General features: G+C 40.2%; 1 protein-coding gene across 2 annotated transcripts in view; it reads right to left on the reverse strand.

Moving 5' to 3' along the window:
- ZNF423 (zinc finger protein 423) overlaps positions 1-20,880 on the reverse strand; it is a 229,895-nt gene that overhangs the window by 68,433 nt on the left and 140,582 nt on the right. For both annotated transcript variants that reach the window (XM_027732387.2, XM_027732393.2), the window contains one exon: positions 19,264-19,348. In XM_027732387.2, coding sequence (XP_027588188.1) covers positions 19,264-19,348 — 85 coding nt within the window. The remainder of the gene's footprint in view (positions 1-19,263; positions 19,349-20,880) is intronic.

Consider the following 20,880-nt stretch of genomic DNA (forward strand, 5'->3'; position numbering starts at 1 on the left):
CCTCGGGCCCTGCACTGCCCAGGGGCCGGAGGAGCCACCACCAACATCAGGCTGGTGGGGAGAAGCCCAGAAAAATCCTGAAATTGTTGAGATCACTTCTTAGTGTCCTGTTTGCTGCTGGCAAGGCTCCCATTACACCCCAGCCTCCCCAGGATCTGGATAGTAAAATGGAAAGCCAGTGGCAGGAAAACAAAAAACATCCAACAACAAGGAGGAATGAAGTACCAGATTAATAATTTTTTGAAGCATCCCAAACTCCCTCAGAGACCTGAAAGGAGCCACAGATGCTTTTGTTCTTCATGCCTGTTTATTTTTATGCCAGAGGTTCATACTACATTTTCTGTTGGAAGGATATGATATTAAAAAGGGAAAATACTTCCATTACAGCATACCTTTGCCCAAGATTTTGTTACTGCCTGACAGACAGAAACCAGACAAAGAAATAAAACAAAAGGAGGGGGGAGGTAATGTTAAGCTTTCCATTTATTTAAAAACATATATTACTTTAAGATTCTGCTTTACTTTATGCTAAGGAAACTAACTCAAGACCTGATCAGAGTATCACTTTTCAAATGCCTAAATCCCTGTAAAGGTTTAGTGTCTGGCTGTGTGCATTTTGCTCAGTATTAACATGTTCAATGGAGTACTTTGATTTTTTTTTTTTTTTATCTAGACGCCAGAAGCTGGTGAATATATGCTTCATAGCTTCAGATAAACCTTTTGTTCTTCTGGGGCTGATCAGCTGGTGCTGCAGCGAGAGGGAGAGGAGGAAGGAAATTCACAGGGGCTCCACGGTTTCAAAAAGTCAAATTACCTCTGAGCCATGGCATTGCTGATAATTTAAATGAAAAAATATATATACAGGCTGCACCACACAACATCTCTACTGTTAGGACTTTTAATGAAGCCCCAGTTGTGATGACACTGAAGCAGGGAACGCTACGGTGGGATAATTACTTGGCTCCCTCGCAGCTGAGTTTCACAGATGCATTATTAACGGCACATTCCATGCCATAACGAGCACCGAATGTAGGTGGGATTCGCAAGCCCCGGCATCCGCCATTAGCAGGTTGGCGCAAACACAAATGAGTGTTTTCACAAAAGCATGCAAAGGTTGTGAAATTCCAATGAATTCTTTCACTGGAAAAAAGAGTTCAAGCTGCCATGACCGGATATGTCACCTCCCACGGCACGCCGCGCGCCCGGCGAGGCACCATGGGAAATTACAGAATCAGAATGCATTGATTTTTCTGTAGAAAATACAGGCAGCAGCCCTGATGAAGAATTAAGGAGGAAATGTAATAACCTAATTCTCCTCCAACATCCTCACATACACCCTTTCCAGCCCGGGCACCTGGCTCCTGCATCCAGACAATTGCCAGGTGAAAGACACAGATAAAAATTCACTTTCCCTTGGCAAATTTTCCCTTGGTGGTGGGACCACTGGGCTGGGTGCAACACTAGCTGCTTACACCAGGGCTGGACTTGGCCCACTTTGTCTGAATGTCATCAGCTTTAGGACACATTTCCAAGAAATGCTTGTTTTATGCTACCACATGTTTTATGTTATTCTCCATGACATTCATCTCCTAAACTTTCCTTAGCTACAAACCCTTAACAGGTTTTCTCTATAGAATACTATTTACAGTATAAGAAATTATTAATAATTCTTCTTCAAACTATACTGCACATGGCTTGAAAACTCTGGAGAACACCGAAAGGATTTTCCCTCTCCTTCACACCACACACATAGAAAATACGACATTAACATCTTCCTTTATTACGGGGCAAGCTGGCCCAGCACTGCACCTACCTTCCTTCCTGGCCTGTTCAGTGGCACACAATTCAGCCATTCCCCACCGCTGCACAGTAGTGCTTATTTCCCTGTTTGCTGGGAAAGTTTGAACTAAATGAAGTTACAAAATTAATGGCAGCCCTGCTTTGCCTTTTTTTTTTTTAAAAAAAAAAAGCTTCTCTTTCAAGGTGACCCTTTTCTTATTGTGTCACCCCAAGTGTTGCTGCTTGCATACTGAACCAACACTCTCCCAGTAATTAACACCAGCACTTAATGAAGTCCAGCTGCTGTGATGGCAAACTGAAGGGATGCCAACCTTTTTAAGCTAGTACTTGGGCTACTCCAGTTACAGCTGCTTTAAAACCACAGTAGTCAACTTCTCTTTGCCTACTTCTCAGAGATAATTCTTACCAAATAAGACAAGTGTTCAAGATTAAGCACTTAATAACAAAGCTTATCTCTGAACTAATATTTCAAGCTGGAAATGATATAAAGGGTTGGATCAACTTAAATGAACACTGCAAAATTAATAAAAATCCCAAGAAGCAAATGAAAACCTAAAATGAAGATTTGCATTGTTAAATACATAAACCTTTAAAGACCCTAGAAGTGCAGTGCCAAGGGAAAATTGGAGACAGATTCTTCAGCAATATCTGTTCCTCTGAACTCGTTTCCTGATCCACTACGAGAGTCACTAACAGCCAATGCTTTATTAAAATAATACTCTCTGCCAATTGTTTCATTACATGCAGGGGTATGGTAGGGATACTAGGTGAGTGCTTTTGGAGACTGTCTGAAAAGGTTTGTGTTATAATTCATACCACGTGAATTTTCAAAAGAACTCCTTCCACAGTTTTCCTTTACACGTGCTTTCTTGCTCTGCTCCTTAATCTACCTCTCTTAAAACACTACTTTTCCATGCAGAAGTACCAATAACATTGTCCAGTTTAAGTGGGTAATTTCTAAACTCCTCTCCATTGCCAAAAAAAGGCAATTCAAAATTGCAAAAGATGCCCTCCTTGTCTTTCAGACCCGCAGATATTGCATCCCTCATTTCTGCTTTACATACCATGCAGTGCTCCCACTTCAGTTGAAGAGCCATCTGATTTGGGTTGCAGAGAGATCTGTGAGCTGAGCTTTCCCAGGGAGAGGAGCCCCAGCCTGCTGCTGGAGCTGGGGGAGGAAGTAGGGAGGGCCAAGCAGGTGAGGCTCAGACAATGAAGGGCAGAACCCTGGCAGATGTACTTAGTTTTCAAATTACTAAGAGAGATAATGGCTTTTGCTGTGATCAACACTAAGAGGCATTTTGAAATGCAAGGGGGAAGGGAACTGACTGATTTACTTTCATTTTAACTAACTTACACATAGGAAACATGTATCAATTTACAAATATATTCAGCACCAAAAAATCAACACTTCTCCCAAGCAGGGGTTAATCCAAGGCTCAAGCCCTGCAGTCAGTCCAATTTTTCCACCAGAGACCTAACATTGCGGGATCGGTATTAAAAGTACATCCTCGATTATCCTGGATGTCCATGCCCCTGAGAATATAACTTAAAAACAAAATCATTAGCTTACACAATAAAAGTCCTTGAAAAATAAAGAAATTCTTGTGTACAGAGCAATGCTGACTTCCAAGCACAAATTCCTTTGTTTTCCTTAATGCTAGCTTTGGACCCTACCAATGACTCAAAAGGAGCTGCACTGAACTAATTGCACAACCTGGCAGCACTCTACAGTGTGTCCACGTTGCACAGGCAGGAAGGTAGCAAAGGCTAAAAGCCAAGAAGCCAACTTCGGTGTACTTTACAGAACACACTGCACATATTACACCGTCTATTTTTCTTATGGTAAGTTTGATACTAAATTATCCAGGCTTGCATAGGGAAAGCCAATGTTTAATTCTCCAAAAGCTGTTGTGGGTAGGCTCTACAAGGGCAAGCCATGGGAACAGGACGTGGTGGTTTCGCATGGCACGGTACAAGGCTCACAAACCTCTCGCGTGCATCGGCCTCTATGTAAGAGTCAACCATGGAAAACAGTCTGTTTACAACAAAAGGCATCTGGTAACCATGATTATTCCTGCTTTAAAACTGAGCATTTCAGATTTCTTAGCTCCCTCTTTTGTTCAGTTTTAGTTCTCATGCTTGCTGTTTTCTGCTCTGCTCTTTCTTCGTGCACGTTATAGCTCAGCATGACAAAAATCTCCATAGTTAATCACACCAATAATTTTTAAACAGGTGAGTGTTATTAGTTTCATCAAAAAAGGTGGTTTATAGGTACATTTTAAATTCATTTTTCAAATCATTCCACAAGGCAGCTACCCTGTTTCCTCTGCAATGATAAAGCTCACAACTTGCTAGCTTGGAAACTCAAGGGAATTGTCTACTTGAAAGTAGAGCCAGAACTGCTAAATATGGATTCATATCTAGATATTGAAACCATCCTGCTTCCCAAACGTTGGCTGTTCAAGCAGTCTTTACTCAGACTTCAGGTTCCTCTAACATGTTGGTGGTGCTCAAATGCACACAGATAGCAGGGTTTGCATCCATAAAATTAAAGGTATTTTCTCTTCTGTCCTGGAGGCTGCTTTTTAAAGTTACTGTGTGCCAGCACTCTGGGGTTAAGTAAAGTATGTACAATAAGTTCTGAAGAAAAAAAAATAAATCCTTCATTATGAAGCTGGTAGGAACTGAAGTTCCTTATAGAATACTACTCTGTGTTCAAAATTTTAAAAGGTAAGGCCATAGACACCTGAAAATTAAGTGTCTTCTATATATTCATGAACAGAAGAATAGACAATTTAAGATTATGTATGGAAAGCAGAATCTGTAGACCTTTCAGTATTGCTGATTTTATGATTTCAGCACCCTCAGACACCACTATATCTGTGTAGGTGCAGTTACCCTTGTGTAACACAGTGTACATGCTCTACAGGCATGGGAGTAACTTTATGAATTACTGTATGACAGATGTGGCTCGGTCAGGATCAAACAATAAACATGCCACAGGCATTACTTCAGAGATGTCACTGTCCCACATCGGTTTTTAAGAACAAGATTCAGGATTCTGGATCTTGAACTTTAAACCTGCTCCTAAAACAGGCATATTTTGCTCAGACAAGACATTACTTTATTGTATAACTCAGGTATGGAATAAAGTTTTTCTTATGCAATGAAGTGGAAAAGCATGTTTCCACAGTCTTTGGAGTGTTAGCTCTCACGTTCTTCAGTAAGTTACCCTCTGGATTGCCACAAGTCCAGTGCCTCCCTGTTAGCTGAGCTGAACACAGACAAACCCAAAAGGGATGTTGTTGCTAACCCCAGACCTCCTCTCCACGAGCATGGCAAGGGCTGGCACTGTTTCTCGTGTTCACTTTCCAGACAGGGAAATACTAATTGTCTTTTAAAAATCTCTATAGTATTTTGTCAATATTTTTTTATTACAGCAGAGCATGTATAAATATTTTATTGTAAACCAAGGGCCTAAAATAAACAGTTTAGTAAATAGTTATTACATTACAAGGAAAAACATCTGTGGAAACTGTTTTCCATGTAATTATTCTTGCTATTTTACATTAGCTCTCAATGTGAATTTCTTTGGCTCTAATGTTTCACTTGTTCTAAATCTTCCTCCTTGTTGCTATTATTAAAATCTTAAAAAGGTGCCAAATCTTAAATGAAGAAAAAAAAAAAAAATATTCGCTAGAAATTATTCATATCACAGTGAGCCTCTACTAAACCTGGCAGGGGTGCAATATTTTCGGTGAAATTAACATAAAATATACAACTGCAAATTATCCAGGAAATAGCTGTGTTCTTTACAGTGCGCATTTACATTTGGTAAAAAATGTTCTACTTATCTGTCTAGCGCAAAGCTCCAATCGCTTCCAAAGGCAGTTTTAAAGGGATAGGGATAGCTCTGCACAGGGAGCACGGTCCTTACAGCAGCTGTAACAAATAGCTGGGGGGAAAAGTGACCTTCGATAATTACTGGAGGTAACAGTCAGCACTGGACATTCCTTGTTGTGAATACTAACAATCTAATTTTAGATATAGTTCCCTTTTGGTACGCTGGATGCATTTCCTTTCTTAGGCCTAAGTTCTTTCTACTAAACACAAGAAAAACTGTAATACTATGTAAAATGCAAATTTTGCTGTAAATATTTTATAAAATTGTTGCATACATCCCAAAAGCTATAGGTCTTAATTGAGAGCAGGCTATTTTTCCAGTCAATATATGGAAATGGAAAATGCTAATTCATGTTTTTCTACTTATGAAAAACCCTAGAGAATGGCAAAACCACAAATGCACTCACTTTAATATTATAAATATAATTTGGCTCCCTCTTTGCAGTCCCTGATGTCCTGGCTTTTATCTCCCAATGGCTGCAGAGGAAGAATCAGAGAATCGCTTTTACATCCCCTGCGCAGGAAGTCCCCCCCTGTGTGCTGCCAGCTTGGCAAAAGAGCAACAGCCTGAGCTCACAAACACGGCAAACAGGAACTGAAACAAGAAATTCCAGTGCTCTTACACAGGAAACAAGCCCCACACGACAGCAAACCTGCTCAGGACAAGCAGTGTGCACACTCAGCCCCGCTGGTCAGAGCGGCCACTGCCATGGGCCAGCTGGGTAGAGGAGCAGGGCTGTCCCCACACTGTCCCCCAGCCCCATGGCTCTGCCTTGCATTTATTTCTCTCCCTTCAGAGCAGCCAGTGGCTTGGACAATAAAGCCTGGAAACAATCTCTCACAAGTTGTACTGAATATGACTAAAAGTCATTTAGCCTGCTCCAGCGTACCATTACTTGCGCTTGCCTGTTTCCATCCACTTTTCATTTCCTTGTCAAGGAAAAGACTGGGTTTTGCTTCTTCTAGAAATCATTAGCCTGTTAAAACTCTCCAAAGGTCACTGATGCTGGCTTTGAAGAGTGAAAATGATATTATTCCCCATTAGACTTTTAATCTCATGATTAGAGCTAAAGTTAACATGGCTGTTTCATTTTCTACCAGGCAAGAGTAAACTCATTTTTTCTTTCTCTACCAGAATACTTAATGGCATCCTATCTTGATGAGCAACATCTCATAGTTAAACAGTGCAAACAATGGAAATGCAAAACACTTTGAAGAGGGGTTTTGAATTTTTAAATGCTATTGATTAACCGTGAAAAGTCTTACAACATGCAGCACAGCAAAATCCACCCATGGAAATCCCACATGAGTCAAAGTCCCTGCTCTTGGCTGGCAAGACTGCAGTCCTTGCTGGCACAGCAGAGGGACAAGGCAGGGGAGGATCCATTTCTTCTCAGTTTGAGCTCTTACTCCTATGTTCCCTAAAACTTACCCCTACAAATGTTTCTGAACCCAGTAATGCAAATGAGCGTGAGTGGGACCCAACAGGCCAGTGAGAGCTACTTGCCTGAGTGAAAACCACCCCCTTAGGCTCCTTATGGATGTTTAGATTTGTGAAAACCTTGTAGAAGAGTCTGCGAAGCAAGAATTTACAGGTGCACGCCAGTTTCAAAACCCGCTGTACAGCATTCACTATTATAGGCAGACACAGGAAAAAAAATTCAATTTTCTTCATTCAAGACAGACTCTGATAACCAGCTAGTAAAACTCAGACTATAATTTCTTATTCAGTGTTCCACATGAGATGCATTTTGCTGAATTTAACATCTTTTGCTGTTAATGGATTTCACAGTGTGTTGCCATTTTTATACAGCTGTCCAAATAAAATGTTTTGTACAATGATGTGCTTTTACTGTATTGCTAGCTTGCAAATGGCAGCCACTTCCCCAGTTTAAGCCTTACAAAAATGGGAAAGCTCTTTGACTAGGCCTTTGACTAGACTCTTTGACTAAAATACATATTTTGGGTCTCTAGAGTTCTTTTCCTAGTAAGTCATGTTCAAACAAGAACAAAGATACAAGATATATATAATTACACATTGTACACGTTTCTGGTCTAATAGTATTTCCACTGGAAGGAAAAATCAAACCTCAATCAGTTGATAATAATAAAGGAGTATCGAGTCATAGTTCTGGAGGTAACAGAGCCACACCTTTGTGTTAGCTGAAATCAGGCCTCAGAGCCTGCATGACAAATGTCTATTCTTTAAAACTGCAGAACTGATGTTTAGATTGCATGGACTAGTAGTGCAAAAAACACAAACCACTCAGTAGTTAAAGTTTCCAGGCAATGTCCGTGCTGAGCTCCAGAACTGCTAACCTTCACCATCTTTCACTGCTTGGAAGTGGAGCATTTACAAGCAACTGCACATTTCCCTATCAAAACAGGCTGTTCAAAAAAATACAAAGTTTTCCCCACATCAACTCTACGTGGACTCCTGGACACCCAAAGCTGATGACTTATGGACAGAAATCTCCCACAATCAAAGGGTATGATGGTACCTGGACATCGGATGCCTTGACAGTGGATATTAACACTGCTTACATGCTTACAAGGAAAAAAAATCCATAAAAGTTTCAAGGAAAACATTAAAAGAACCTATCTTTCCTTGGAATAATGCTTTAAGAACATATTTAACTTTTCCAATACCTCAAGTATTTTTGTAGTGTTGGATTTCTGTAGTAAAATTGTCCATCTAGATTTTCAAATAGAATTTAAAGCAAACTAAGTAAATAAATCTCATGATTTAAATTCCTCATTCCTTGAAAGTTCATCATTCAGGTTTAATAAAAACATTGTTGATTTCATTTTTGGGTACCTTGAAATTAATCTTCAAAGGAAATTCTTTCCATTGATGTTCTTTAAGTGAAGACATAGCTACTACCAGTTTTAAAAGATTTTACAGGTGAAGGAAAAGTTGCTTTGCTTTCCTTTTTTCACCCCAAATCCACTTTTCTTTTTTTTAAACACTGAATCGAAAGCTGATCTATCCTTTTTTTTTTTCTTCTTTTTTTTTTTTATTAGAAAAAGGAGGATAAAAAGAGAATTTCTTAACTAGAAAGTAAACAAGGAGAAAATGTCACTGAAATACTTCTTTCCCTTCGACTTTAGCTATCTATATCCGACCCAGCTTGAATCAGTTACTGTTCATTGCATGAGGTTTCATCATTTAACTTTTGTTGCCAATATTTATTCCAGGATATAACTCACAGTCATGGGGTTTAAGAAATATTTCTCCATACCCCGATAATACGTGATATCTGATGCGTGCAAAACATAACAGCAGAGGACACGCCAGTGGTGCTAGTTGATGTTGATCCTTTAAAACACCCAAACTCTATTTGGAGCAAAACCTAAAACCTATGGATCTGCCTAGCCTGAATCATGCTAAAAAGCTTTCCAGTGAATATAGAACAGGATAAAGTCATCGTAAGATCTAAACACTTCACAGTTACACATACAATGTTCAAAAGACTTGGTCATTTTTAAGGCCCTTGACTGGCCACCAGATGATGAATGATGTACAGCTGAAGGTAGGATTAAATCCCAAGTAGGCTATGAATGACTAAAGTGGGATGTAAACATGTCAGCAGTGTGCTATGCACTTCCTACCTGGTACCATTTTTTGTAGTCTTCTCTATCAGTTCAGGAGGTGCAAAAGAAGGAAACACTGGACCAAATTGGCTTTGGCCTAATTCTACAGGAAGCAAAAAGGCTCAGCTCCTCCCCACAGGGTCAGCACTTCATTCATCCCATCTGTCCCTGGATTTGTGCCAGCAGGACAAAACACGAAGCAGAGATTGTCCCCCATACTGGGCACTGGTGAGGCCACAACTCAAGTTGTGCATCCAGTTCTGGGCCACTCAAGACAAAAAAGGAGTCAAGGTGCTGGAGCAAGTCCAGAGAAGGGAATGGAGCTGCTAAAGGATCTAGACAGTAAATCCTACAAGGAGTGGCTGAGGGAGCTGAGGGTGTTCAGCCTGGAGAAAAGGAGGTTCAGAGGAGACCTTATCACTTTCTACAACTCCCTGAAGGAGGTTGTAGCCAGGTGAGGGTCAGCTTCTTTTCCCAGGCAACAAACGAAAAGAGGAACTGGCCTCAAGCTGTGCCAGGGGAAGTTTAGGCTGGACATCAGGAAGAATTTTTTCACTGAAAGGGTTGTCAGGCATTGGAAGGGGCTGCCCAGGGAGGTGGTGGAATCACCATATCTGGAAGTGTTCAAGAAACAACTGGATATTGCACTCAGTGCTCTGGTCTAGTTGACAAGATGGTGTTCAGTCAAAGGCTGGACTCGACGATCTTGGAGGTCTTTTCCAAATGATTCTGTGAAATAGGTGAAAAAGACGACTATGGAATTACAGTGAGGTGTTTTGGCTTGCTGTGGAGCTCCGTCTTCTGAAGACCATGTTATTCATACCCATGATTTCTTTGAGTTGTAGCAGGACAAAATTTTTTCATTTATAAAATCATGATCTGCTAGTTCTTTTGACATCACTGCAGGGAAGTCTGACAGGGACAGCCTGAAGTCTTCTTCCTCAAGTTTACTATGTAATCACATGGTAGTTATTGGCTGTCACAAGAATGTAATTTTTTTATTTTTTAACTAAAGAAATGTAATTTTTAAAATGCCACACAGTGAATCTGCCAAGTCAAAATATTCAATTAAAACCCTTCTGATTTTTGAAAAGGCCCAAAGCTGTCAAAATTACTAATAAATTGAACAAAAAGAAGCCTGTGACAAAACCTTGCTATACAAAGAAGCAGCACATCTGGCACAAACTACAGAGACCAATTGTGCAAAGGCTTTATGTGTGCCAGGAGCCTGGAAACACAGAAAAAAAAAGGTAAAAGCCTTAAATAGTTTACAAGGGCTTCCTTCATGGGGATCACCGTAAGGAACCTCAGGATAGAAAAGTTTTCCTCCACAAAAGAAAAAAAAAAAAAAAGGTGCCAGTACCCCAAACAGACAGAGCATCCAGGGAGGCTTGTATTTGATTTGACTTACTTGTCAGCTATGACAAAGCAGAAGTAATTTTTAAGGGTCATGTCAGTTGGTAACCTCTTGTTCTAGGAGACCAGATTAAATCTTCCCCAAGGTTAAGGATGCTGTTGAGTTTGAACTATAATTAAAGGCAATGGGCCAACTGTCTCACTTTGAAGTCAACCAAGTAACAGGAGGTACAAATCTGGACCTTTAACATACGAATAAACCCCTTTTCTCTGATAACTAGAGCCAGGGTACAGCATATGCACACCAGTACCCTTACTGATTCAAAATCAGAGGGTTGTTCCATAACCAAAAGAAGAGAAATAAACATTTTAGGTCCAGTGCTGAAAAGTGCTGAGTATTGAACCAGATATTCAGAAAGAATGAAATCCAGAGTTTTATCAGTAGAAAAGGAATTTAGCTACAGATTACTGATATTATATACATTCTTTTCTCATTTTCCTATGGTTGGAAACAATCTGGAACCTTGTCTAGGTCTCCCCAAAGAGGTAAAAAGAGTATTTCATAACTCTGCCTAAGCTAATTGCTAGCTAACCCAGTACAGGTTTTTCCAGCTTCACTAAACATTCATTCCTTTGTTCCTTATTCACTTCTCATGTATCATCTGTCTTTCAAAAAAATGCACAAAGCCTTCTGTCAGTCAAGAAAGGTAGTACTGGTACCTGATGTTTCCAAACATTCATTTGGCAAATAAAGAAGAAATGGGCATAACAGCTACTTTATCCAGATAAAACTGTTATCCGTTAATATCCCGTAAAGAAACCATCAACACCTAGACTTTATGGACATAATTGATACAGACATTAGTCCCACATGAGGAGAAGGACAATGTCCTGAAAACATTACGTATATCAAGTCTGAAGACTACACCTAGAAATGGTAGTGGGTGTTTTCCCCCCTCCACTCCCAAGATATATTCTGGCGGGTTTTTCCTTAAAAGTAGGACACAGAGGGGTGCTGACCTCTCCACCAGAAAGCAGAGTCATTTTGCCATCTGCAGGGAAAACCCAAGCCCCATATGGTGAGGACCTGCTTTCTTTTCTATATTCAAGATTAGCAAAGATTGACAAAGAAATTTGTTTGTAAACTTAGAAATATAAGGCCCCACACATATCAAATATCTGAGAATAAGGCAGAAAGCATCTCTGCAGACTTTTATACACAAACATACAACAGTTTTCAAGGTTCATTAATAAAATGAAGACCAATTTACATATTCAGAAAAATTACAGGGCTAAGTTTACTGAAAAATAGCATTTTTTTGCTACACTGATGTTGAAAGAGTGGGGTTAGATTGAGGTGCTTGCTAAAGATAACTTAGAAGAAGTATCACACTTAGAACTCAGACTGATTGCAGAAAAGGTGTTTTATCAACTGCTCCCTTTATGAATAAATATGAAACTACCAGGAAAATGTTTAAACAGGTGTAATCATCGCTGCATATGAAAATTGAGTTTGGCGGCTGTAAGGAATCTTAACACGGTTAAGAAAGAATGAAAGCAATGTAAAACTGTGATCACAGCCGATTATGTATGTATCATGCAAAACAGGAATGTTGGCATAGCAGCTATAAAAATGTCAGTGAAAACTGAACTACTATTACCAGGTTGTAAATGAAATGAAAAATGCAAAAGGAATATGTGAATGAATACATTGAGGGAAATGTTACTTCTTTCCTGATAGATAAACAAGCAAAAATAAATAAATTCTCATGAAATGGAGTAATTTGTGTGAACAAATATGCATAGATAACAATTCAGGAGGCCACATATGCACGGTACAACTGGATAAAATTATTAAGATTTTGGATAATTAATTTTCCAGCCTTAGAAAGGAAGGAACAGTAAAAATGTAATATTTTGAAACCAGTTTCAGAGTAAGAAACCAATTAAGTAATAGATTATATTAAGGGCCAATGTTGTTTTATACTAAAGGGAGTTGCTTCTGTCTGTTAGCAATGGCAACTTGGCTTTCAGGACAATTACACTGGTAAAAAGTGTGACTTGTAAAACGAAACACTTCTAGCCTTAAATACATTATACTAATTACAACATTTAATTACTTGCACAAGTGGTTAATGCTAAAAGTAATGAACACAAAAATACCAAACCAGGGCTTAGAGTTGGACAAAACACCAGGAGGACCTTATTGACACGAGCAGATCCCTCTGCCCAAGAGCCCGAGCCAGCAGCGACCTCCACCTGGGCAAAGTCTCCTGCAGCAGCACCAACAGGGCTCCAGCCATCCCACAGCACTTTCACTCCCTGGGATTAAGGCTCTCATGGGCATGTGGAGACATCATGTATGTTCTTCATCTCTTAAGGTAAGTACACTTTGCTTTTTAAAAAACAAAATTAGTCTTTGACAATAGGCAGACACTGTAAAATGAAAGTCTAGTACATATTCTTTATTAAAGCAAGTCCATGTAGAACTGGATACTGAAGCAAGCTCTGAGTAAATACATGAAGGTTGTACCTTCATTTCTGCATTAAAAGAGCAATTATTTGGAATATGCTTTACAAACATCGAAGTTAAAAAAACATTTCTGAGTTCCTAATGTGTCCATAATTAATTCACACATTCAGCTGTTGAGTTCAGAAATATGTTCCTGTTGATAATTTGCAAGTAATGCTTCAAAAACAATCTGGCACATTTTTATTTGCCTTAATGCCTGAAAGCTATTACCAAGAAAGTGCTTTACAATGTCATCATCGTTGCTATGATGTACACGCTTTAACTAACAGCAGTGCTTAGACCTGAAGAGTTCCCCTCAAGAACTGAACAGTTTTGTCTCGGGACACAAAGTCACAACAGTATGTTACCAAACAGAATCACAGAACCATTCAGATCAGAAAAGACCTCCGAGATCATTGAGTCCCACCTCTGACTGATCACCTTGTCAACTAGACTGCACCACTAAGTGCCACATCCAGTCATTTCTAGAACACGAATAGCACCCTTAAACTTTAAATCAGTTGGAATTCAAGTATTGTGTGAAACAAAATGTGCAGGAAAAGAATTGGAATTTTACAAGAATTAAAGATGCCCTTCTTCCAGTATTGACAACATTTATTTCACATAAAATAAAACATATTTTATTATAAGAGAGATTCTGAAAACTGTTAACTGTCCTCAACTCAATGAGAAAGAGAAACAAAGTGCTTCACCAGATCAGGCCTGAGTATCAGAAGTGCTTCCCATCCTCATCAGAGGTACCCAGGGCTAGTCTCTTTACATGTATAAAAGTCATTTCTGCAAAAATGATGCTTACCTACATCCTTGTCACACAGTCACGCACTCAGAATCTACCGTGACGGGGGAGATTCAAGACCATCCAAAATGAGTCTGAATTTTTATTCGTATAATATACAAATTAGCAATTTTGTTAAGACTGGAATTTTTGAAAACTATGAAACATAAATCAAAAGAAAAAATTGTTTGCTTCAATTTTTAAACAGAAGAGGAAAACATAACCGGGAATATATGAATTTATGCTTGATTTTGAATACTATCTCAACCCCTTCACCCCTGTGCTGGTTTCATCTTAGTGATTGAGCTTGGTATCAACTGCTAATTCTTCCAAACATAAAATCAACCTTCTAAATTGCTGCTTTTTAGAAAATAATTTCTATAGTTATTAATTCAGTTTGGCCTCTTATGAGCACCCAACTGAATTCATTATTTTTAAATATTACGTTATTTTAAAATGTTAACAAAATAACAAACCTATAGGTGGTCATTTTTTTGTTTAGAATACTGGTATGCATTTGAAAGAAATGTAACTGTGGATGGATGTTTCCCCTCCCCTTTGTGTTTAAGTCTGGCAGAGTGTTTCCAGAACTTGAAACATGATCTCCAAGGGCAGGAAAGGTAATTAAGATCCTTGGGAGTCCTGCGCTACATACAATGTATGATATGCCATGGCTTAGGGCAGTACTCCGAAAACTCCCCCCCTTCCTCCAAACACAGTGCTTAACTTGCTTGCCCCCATCACATCAAGCAGGGAGGTATTTGTCCAGGCTGCAGTTCAAGAACCAGGCCATGGAACAATCTCACTGCGACTTCTGGAAGCTTTCCCTTCAGCACTCCCTTTCGTCCCCAGTGGCTCCCAAAGCACAGACAGGGCCTCATGCTTCACATCGCACACACTGCAGCACATCCAGCCTGGCCCCTCCCTCCCTCGCTGCTCACCAATGCTCATACGAGAATCTGGACTGGGAGCACTGGCAATTGCACAGGTAAGGACAGGAGCAGCACCAGGGCAGAGCTCTGCTGAGCTCCGAGGACTCAGACAGCCTCCCCATGACCCTATTAATGTTTGCACTCCTTCGGAGCCAGAAAGAATGTTAGAGCAATCCCAGTGTTAGAGCACAAACCAGGAATCATCATTTTCCCTGTTCCAGCACTAACTGAGCCCCAGTTGAGTTTCCTGTGCGTGTTTACCAGGAAAGAATGGGAGAAGGAAGGGTTGGGACAGTTGCTCATCTTCTTTGAATGGAAAACATCCCCCATCTAATAGAGATAAAGACAAGTACTGCTATGGCCACTTCTCTTATCCAAACAGCTCCAGTAGGGATCCAAATGAGCTTCCCCTAGATCCTGGGTGAACTGACCCACTTGGAGAACAAGTCTGTGGAATTTTGTGCACCCTGAAAAATATTAATTAGGGCACTCAGCCTGGCTGTGGGAATAGCACAGCTGTAAAAACCCAACAGGAAAACCCTGGGCGTAATCCTTATGTCCCTGTGCAGGGCTCTGAGCGGGTTTCCCTTGGCAGTGCACGATGGGAGCAGCCACTGCTCATTTGCCATGGGGACTCAGCGGTGACCCCGTGATGGAGGCTGAAGTTCCATGGCTCCCCCAGCCACTGGGGAGAGGCTGCACTGACAGATTTCCACACTTCTGGCTGCTGCCATGGCTGCTCAGTGCCCCCCGTAGAGCCCACGGCCGCGAACGCCCATCCTCCCCTGCATCTAATAGAGACGGCACATCAGAGGCAGTGGTGGGTGGGGAGATGAGGGGGAGAAGCTTTAAACATTGCCAGGTCAGCGCAACAGGAGGTAAGCAAGTACAGAGGCTGCAAGAACTACTGAAAGTTTTTGATATAGTCCCAGGTGGACTCCCCAATGCCTGTAAATGTTTCAAAGGGGGATCCCCTTTCTGTGGGCATGGAAATGTTTCAAAGGAGCCCCAATCGGTGCAATGTTTCAAAGACCACTGCTCTCTAAAAATTCCAACCAGAACAGCCCCCCTTCCACCAGCTGAAAAGCTTCCTAAACAGATTCCTTCCTGGCTAACCCCAGCTGAGGAGGTCTGTTCTGCCGCACAGAGCCCTTCTACTGGCCCCAGTGAAACAAACATCTCCCGTTTCCCTTCTCTGGGGATGTATCCAGCCTGCTCCTTCCCTGGGGACCTCGTGCAGGACCCAATGTGCCTCTGTGTTTGTGCACAGGATATGAAGGGCTAGAGCGCAGAAGGGTAATTTTTCAAAGCAGTGTGTGGGAGTAGCACTGGAAATTCCCTGCATGTGCTTTGAAAAAAATAAACCCCCCTATCTCCATGAATTATGAACAGGGCCTCTGACTCCAGGCTGAGGAGCTGAGAGGTTGAAGAGAGAGGCACAGCCAACTCAACTGGAAGCAGTTTTTAAGACTGTGATGTCAGAAATAATTGAATTCTTTAATCATATTATGGACACTCATACTTAACAGGTATAGCTCCTACAGAGCAGGGATTCCTTTGTTGACAGTCACTTGAGCAGAATAAAACTGTAAGCAAGTGCTTAGGATATCTCAACTATTGATTTTGTGTTTCTCAAAGTATGAGAAGAAAGTGCTGCTGAGAGGACTTGGATTATCAAAGCCAAGGGATTTTTTTTTACCTAAAAATTACATGTCAAGGCTAACTTCATTGTCTTGGCTCACCTCAAATTCAAAAGAGAGATAAAAATCTCTCCCTGGAAATGCTTATCCTCGTCAAACTCTTATCTTAGATTGGTATCAATCATTCATTTTCCCCAGACAGCATCTCAATGACTATATTAAACCAGACACCTTAACTTCAGACAGATACAAGTTCATTGAGATAAGGCCAGCCCTAAGCTCCTGAGGACACACAGTCTCAGAGCAAGCTCCACCTGTCCCCCAAACCCCTGTATGTTCACCCTGCGATCTCAGTGTCCACCCAGCACCAACAAATCCTCCTCCGTAGCTCTTATATTGACAGTGACATTAAAAATCCCTGTGAAACAGACCTGGGCTGCAGAAACAGCTCTATTGGCTTCTGTTTCTCATTGCCCATCTAGCTAGACTTGATCTAACACAGAGAAGGGAAACTCTCACACCCCTTATTTTATAAGTGAGAAACCAGCTTGAGCAGTAAAAGGAGGCATGTCTCTCCTGAGGCCTGAACGAGGGAACAAGGCTCTCAGGCTGTGATCAAAGGGCACAGGAGCAAGCCCAAGAGGCAGTCCAACACTCTCCTTACTATTACCAACTCAGAAGTACTCAAATTAACACCAAAAATCTGCACAGCATTTATTACTGGAGAAACGGTGTCATCTAGCCTCTTTTTCCCCGTCAGTATTCCCCAGTAAAGAACAAATACCAACAAATACAAGTGAACAAACTCACTGGCAACACCTTTTCAGAAGCACTTGCATGTCCTGAAGGAGAGGGGGCCCAACTGCCTTGTAAACTAAGATGCTCAGTGGGAGGAATCTTGGTTATTTCAGGTTTCTATACTGCTCTCCTTCCTAAACTGCACTATTAAAAGAAGTGACGACCTGAACTTAATGAACATTCTCAGACTGTACCTCAGCAAAGTAACATGAAGACATGACACCACAAGGAATAATCACACATTTTCTTACCATGTCCTGGTATTTACAATGTCCTAGGTGTAGAGAACCGGGCCCATATGCACCTTTGTATCTTTATAGAGTTCTTCCAAATATGTATAATAACTTATGTACAGCTTCAAGGAAACAATGTTCCTTGAAACAGTTTTCATGAACAGTAGCACCACATTTTTCTCAGCCTTCTACTCCTGTTGTTTTCCAACAGTACTAATAGTGAACCTTGTAAGGTCATGTAGATCATTCTGTATGATTCCAGACAGCACTCATTTGAGGACCTACATATATAAACTACACGCATCAGTTAGTGGAAAATGAAAAAATAATATCTTTCCAAAAGAAAAAATTATTCCCCTCTTGAATCAAGCAGAACCTTAACTCAGCGTTTCAAGACCTTTGTATTTAAAAATCATTTGTTAGGTACTGGATCACAAATTAAGTTGAAACAAGTGCTAAGCTTGCCTAAGGACTTCTTTCTTAAAAAAAAAAATCTAGGAGGGAGCTACATGAAATCACTACGGTCCAATTAATATGGAACTCACTCTTCAAGCTTGCAAACAAGAGATTACATTAGCACCTGCTACAAAAGCAAACATTTTTAGATATCTTCATCTTAACCTGCTTGACATTAACTTAAAACTCCTGCCTGGGTCTTGGATGAAAATTATTGTGACTGACATGCATACTTTTCATTTGGGGGTTAGGGTTTGAAGACTGTCAGTCCACATTTCTCTCTCTTTCTGTTATTTATGCATAATCCATTTCAAAGCTAATAGGAGTTACAACTTGAATTGATGGGAGAATAATTTCCTAAATGTAAAATTGCTGAAGGAAAGCCATTAGGCTTATGGGAGATAAATGCTGCACATGAAGGTATGAGACACACAGAGAGCACTGTAGGGTCCTTGAAGAGTCTCACCCAACATATGCCTGCAGAGGCATGTGTAAATAACTCCTTGTGGTCTGTGCATCAAAATAAACTGACCTCTTGAGCCAACGCATATATTTATAACATCTGTACAGACAGGAAAAAACCTTTCTTTCTGTTCATCAGAAAAGCAATCATACAGCTGTAGCAGAAATACAACCCATCAGATCACAATAACGCTTTTACCAACTCCTGCAACAGGACTGTAGTAGAAGGCAGAAAGCACTGAATTTTAAAACACTTGCATGTCTGAAAAGTTGAACTTCCTGAAGTCCAGAATTGTTGGAAAAAGAAAAAAAACCCACTGAAATAACTCTCTAAATGTTTTGTTTTGACAATGTTCCGCAGGAATTCACCACACTTAGCTGGGAAAATGCTAGCAGTTACATCTATTCAATGTCATGACATACAAAATTGAAACATAATTGCTCCTAAGTGGTTGACAACTGGCAAGTACTTTTTACACAGATAGAGAGAAATTTATGCTATCAAATGGAAGATACTGTCAAAAGTTTGATTTTAATATAAATGAAAATGCTACATGAGGACTCAAAAGGATAAGGAAAAAAAACTCAGCAGTAACACTTTTACAACCACATATTTAAAAAGCTTTGAAGTGAAGAATCATTACATCAAAATCATTTTCCTTGAAAAATAAAAAAATAAATTACAGCATGAATATTAACAAGTTATTTGAATAGTGAATTTCAAAGAGTAGCAAAAAATAAGCAGCCAATGAGTGGCCTAGTGTAAAGAATGTCTTACCAATCATATGGTTAGCGACATGGATTTGTATCTCTCTCTCATTCTCAAAGGTCATCTGGCACTTGATGCATTGATAGGTCTTTTTCTGTTTAATAACCAAAAAGAGATTAGAGAAAACTGCACTGTAGCATAAGGCAAGTGTGATCATGAATACAGCATGTTACATGCTTCAAATTTCCTCCACTGAGGTCTGTTTTGCTTATATATCCCCAGGTCAGGCTTTTCTGGGACCATAAACACAATCTCTAATTAACAACCTGCTTTAGGAAAAAAATTTAATTTCAACTTAAAAAATTTCAAATTACAGTACTTGAAAATCTGACTGAGTACTTGAGCCATAATGAGATTGCTTCTGTCATTTAACCCATTGCAGTAAAATTCCCACAGAGCGAAATAAAAGACAGAAAAATAACTGTTTCCAGAATAAGATCAACTTTCTCAAAAAATTCCACCTTTCATTAAACTCAAAACACAGTAGGTAAAGCACCTACAGTTATATGGGGAAGTGAACAAAAAAAATGCATTTTTTATTGGTCTCCCATCAGAAATCCTGGAAAAACTGCATTACCACAGAAGAAGTGTTTCCTAGCACAATCTGTTTATATTTTCTCCATCTCGAAGTCATACCAGGGAGGCCTAACTGCAGAAGTCAGGAGACAGTGTGAAGAAGCAATTACATGAACCATTTATTCAAACAGGGAAAATGGGGTTTGCACTCAGATTGACAGTGCTACGTGTACTTCTGCAACATGACAGGAAAAAATCCATGAAACCATTTGCAGAAATTAAAATGCATGTTGACAAGTTAGACATCCAAGTCAGAAAAAAAAAACAAAACAAAAAAACCCCGCAAAACCCATGAAGGCTAAGCTTTTGTACACTTGCAAAAACTCTTATTTCCCAAAGCAGGAGTACAGTGCTTTGGTCTAATGTACAGCTCATTTACTGCATGGGAATATGCTATCTAAATAGACATCTTATGATGTGCAATTTAGAAAAATTGGTCCTTTTGTGCCTCCTTCTTTCTGGAGAATAATTCCTACTGCAACACTTGCCACTAGGCAGGAGCAGGAGCCTGCAGTTCATAACCTTATGGGCAGTTCATAACCTTATGGCTCGAGCTGATGGCAGCAGAACACACGTGACACCTCAGCACACTGGTCACAGGCTCAGTCAGCTGAGCCATGGATGAGAACCCCAAGCCAACAGCACTGAGAAACCCAACTCAGTAAGCAACACCCTCTGACCTTTTTTGAAGGAAAACATTTTGTGGGTATTTTTGGTGTACTTTTAGATGCACATGACTTTTTCATACAGCCTCCACCCCACACCCACGTATAGAATCCCATTTTTAGGACAGCAGTAATAAGTCAGAAGTTTTGAGTTAGACAGAGGAGTTGCTGTCACCCCCTCTGCGCATGGGATCCAATTTCCTCGAGAACCTGCTGAGGAAAGAACAAATTAGGTGCTGCCAAGAGCTTCTTAACTACTTCCCGTGTCATCAATGGCAACAAGTTAGCCTGCTGGAGGTTAATGAACATGCTGTAATACCATAATAACAAATGCACCAGTCTATGGATGTTATGTGTATTCCATGAATTCTGTACGCAGTGTGTG

Source organism: Pipra filicauda, unplaced genomic scaffold (genome assembly GCF_003945595.2).
Source record: "Pipra filicauda isolate LSUMZ 115617 unplaced genomic scaffold, ASM394559v2 scaffold46_size3722508_pilon, whole genome shotgun sequence".
In the NCBI taxonomy this organism is placed as follows: domain Eukaryota; kingdom Metazoa; phylum Chordata; class Aves; order Passeriformes; family Pipridae; genus Pipra; species Pipra filicauda.